At 36.9% G+C, this 3,311-nt stretch overlaps 2 protein-coding genes across 2 annotated transcripts; one reads left to right on the plus strand and one right to left on the minus strand.

Annotated features, from left to right (window-relative positions):
• The first annotated feature begins 218 nt into the window (after positions 1–218).
• LOC126969445 (uncharacterized) lies at positions 219–2,597 on the plus strand. Its single transcript, XM_050814876.1, has 2 exons — positions 219–628; positions 1,879–2,597. The coding sequence occupies exons 1-2, from the start codon at positions 457–459 to the stop codon at positions 2,571–2,573; spliced, it is 867 nt and encodes a 288-aa protein (XP_050670833.1). The 5' UTR covers positions 219–456; the 3' UTR covers positions 2,574–2,597.
• On the minus strand, positions 620–3,001 carry LOC126969439 (uncharacterized). Its single transcript, XM_050814864.1, has 2 exons — positions 2,588–3,001; positions 620–1,746 (listed from the first exon to the last, which is right to left on the minus strand). Exons 1-2 carry the CDS (start codon positions 2,875–2,877, stop codon positions 864–866), a joined length of 1,173 nt encoding a protein of 390 aa, XP_050670821.1. The 5' UTR covers positions 2,878–3,001; the 3' UTR covers positions 620–863.
• Between the last annotated feature and the right edge of the window lie 310 nt (positions 3,002–3,311).

A 3,311-nucleotide genomic window follows, 5' to 3' on the forward strand; every position in this document is an offset into this window, starting at 1 on the left:
AAATAATTATTAAACCTTGTATCAATATGATCATTACTAAAACCTAAAATTATCCTCTTCCTGAAATTTTACATTCGTCTCATTATCTTGAAGCCAAAATTTTTGAAGTTTTCAATTGTACCACGTGTGCAATTGCACACATTTATTATTTTGGTTATATCTATTCTTATCGTACTAAATCTCTAGTGAGTATCTCTGTCTAGCCGACAATGTGACGGTTAGAGCTAGTTCAGACATGGCGGATTCCGCGCGGATGCAAATCGCGCGGTTGAACCGCGCGGATCCTAATTACATTAGCGCCTTACAAATCGTTCATACCTGTCCGCACGGATTGACAATCCGCGCGGCTCAACCGCTAAAAATGAATTCGCGCGGTCGCCGCTCGGTTTTATTTACTTGACGTACCTAGAGGGCGTTCAGTTGCTCCGCGGAAGCCGCGCGTATCGGACGGTGACAATGGATCGCTTCGACACCGAGCTATTCATCGATGAGGTGGAAAAAAGACCTGCTTTGTGGAACATCCAATGTGCAGAATATTCTAACAAAACGATTAAAAACGGAGCTTGGCAGGAGCTGGTGGAGATTTTTGGAGAAAATGAGGATTCTTTGGAAAAGAAGGTTCTTTTTGGTCAGTAGACATTTAATTATACATTTTACCAGGGTAGTTTACATGTTTTGTAATAGACAGTCCACCCCAAATAACTGAAATGTGTATAACGTTGTTTGGCGGTACGTAACGAGCGCGGGAAAACTATCACGTTACCACAGTAACGTATAGCTATTAACTGTAATATGTACAACCCACCAACGCGACGCGCCATCTTGAGTTTAGTTATTTGGCGCGAACTGTAACAATTTTAATTTCATATTTTCGTGTCTTGCCATTCTACACGACCCTCATTCACAAAGTAATTAGCATATTTGTCTCTAATGTTTAATGATGATGGTGTACCCCTTCCTGCATGTAATGTAATAAGATTACTCATTGGCGCAGTATGTAAAGTATCTTCATACTGTATACCATCTCTAGTTCTAACAAAATTGTGTAGCACGCAACAGGCCTTTATTATGTCTTCGGCAAAGTCTATATTCACGTTTATAGGCCTATGAAAAATGCGCCACTTGTTTGCCAGAATTCCGAAAGTGCATTCAATAAAACGTCGAGCTCTTGATAACCTGTAATTAAATATTTTTTTTTCATATGATAGCCCTTTACCTGCATAGGGTCGCATTACATTTTCGGATAAACCAAACGCTTCATCGCCAACTATGACGTATGGCAATGGTTTAGGATCTGTTTCAGATATTGGTTTAGGTTTTGGTATGTGTAATGACTTTTCTATTAACCTTTTATAAAATGCTGAATTTTTAAAAATTGCAGAATCACTACTTTTTCCGTAAGATCCGATATCTATGAAAGTAAAACAATAGTTACTATCACAAAGTGCCAACAGTACTATGGAAAAAAAAGTTTTGTAATTATAATACAAAGAACCCGAATCTTTGGGTTTTGTAATCCTTATATGCTTGCCATCTATGGCGCCTATGCAATTGGGAAAATTTGCATATTTTTCAAAATCTTTAGCTATTTTCTTCCATATATCTTCGCTGGGTTCAGGCATGACGTTTTTTGTGACTTTTTCCCACAGAGTTTCACATACTTCACGGACAATTCCTGTGATTGTAGATTTGCCAAGACGAAAGTTGTAATGTAGTTCTCCAAAGGAACAACCAGTACCCAGATATCTGAAAAATAAAATATTAATCTGTATCGTTTTGAAAGTCTGCCGGGTCCGCTAGTTAAAGCATAATGAGTGTCTTGAATTACCTAACCGCTACTGTATTTATATTTGTTAAAGATAGTGATTTCTGTTCCAGGTGTATCATTACAAAAAAAATGGAAGAACATCCGTGATGCTTATAATAAGGAATTCAAGAAAGGCAAATCAATTCCTTCTGGTTCTGGTGCATGTAAAGGTTCAAAATACATGTATTTCGACCGGCTTTCTTTTCTTCAGAAGACGATAGAAAACAAAGAAACTATCACAAACATAGATGAAGCCAAAAATGAAGAAATTCGGAACATTGACCAAAAGCTAGATAATTTTGTAAATGCACGTGAAATACAACCGGTACCCAATAAAAGGAAGAAAACTAAAATTACTTCAGAAGAGCGATTGGCTAACATATTAGAAAATAGTATTGAATCAAGAGATAAAATACAAAGACAAATACAAGAAAGTATGTCAAAGCAAGATGATGATGATAAACTTTTTTGCATGTCATTGTATAAAGAGTTAAAGAAAGTTCCAGAAAATAAACGATTGGCTACTAAAATTGAATTGCTCCAGGTAATACAGAAAGGGCAGAAATTACCATCGCCTATTCATATCACGAGCCAGCAAAACACGCATAATGCAGTATTTTGGCAAAACCAACAATATTCAAACCCACAAGGATATTTCACTGGATATTCTACAATAGTACCAGGAGAGTCTCCATCGCCTTTATCATGCAATAGCACTGACGATTCACAGTCTTCTATAGTACAAAATATATATTCTGACGTATAAAATAAATATCTTACCTTAATGTGATCACGAGTTTTTCTTCTGGGGACACGCTTGACCTCATATGGGTATCATTAGATTCAATTTGTTTACTCATCATTTCTAATAATTCATCAAATGAATTTATCGACATTCTCAAATAATTGAAGAATTTTGGTTCAAAACTTCTTAATTTTGGATATAAAGTCTGAAACTGACCATGAGTAAACCGATCGCGTAATATTGGATGCACCCAATACTGCCGTTTCTTCTTTCTTTCTTTTTTACGGAGCAACAAGTACACACATATTGCTTCTTCGACTTCCATGATTGGACTGTCACCCTATGCGAATAACGGCACTCCGCATGTACATCCGCGCCTGTCTGAACACTTGCGTTTAGAACCGCGCGATTTGCATCCGCGCGGAATCCGCCATGTCTGAACTAGCTCTTAATGTGTAAAGTTCAACTCCATGGAGCAATATTGAATGTAAGCGGAGGCTTATGGATTAGAGTTTGGGGCAAGTCATTAAGTCCTGAAACTGTCTCTACAGTTTATTAACCGTATGAGCAAATTAAATTGGTGTAGATTTATCAAATAGTTTGCAAGAAATAGTGTTAAATAAATATGTATACTCCTAGCTTAGTGGATTTGATGATACTGTAAATATCGGAATCTGTTTTTACCTATTTTATGCGCTTTGTTAACTTCAATTTTCGCCGTGTTCGTCACCCACTTAAAGACGTCAGATTTAATTCCAT

This window comes from Leptidea sinapis, chromosome 18, assembly GCF_905404315.1.
Source record: "Leptidea sinapis chromosome 18, ilLepSina1.1, whole genome shotgun sequence".
NCBI classification, from domain to species: domain Eukaryota; kingdom Metazoa; phylum Arthropoda; class Insecta; order Lepidoptera; family Pieridae; genus Leptidea; species Leptidea sinapis.

What these genes read in the sequence shown, in the direction of transcription:
- LOC126969445 (XM_050814876.1), top strand. Translation starts at nt 457, where the DNA reads ATGGATCGCTTCGACACCGAGCTATTCATCGATGAGGTGGAAAAAAGA. An exon ending in GGAAAAGAAGGTTCTTTTTG is followed by an intron (nt 629 to 1,878) that starts GTCAGTAGACAT and finishes TTTCTGTTCCAG; the next exon opens with GTGTATCATTACAAAAAAAA.
- LOC126969439 (XM_050814864.1), bottom strand. Translation starts at nt 2,877, where the DNA reads ATGGAAGTCGAAGAAGCAATATGTGTGTACTTGTTGCTCCGTAAAAAA. An exon ending in AAACTCGTGATCACATTAAG is followed by an intron (nt 1,747 to 2,587) that starts GTAAGATATTTA and finishes TTTATTTTTCAG; the next exon opens with ATATCTGGGTACTGGTTGTT.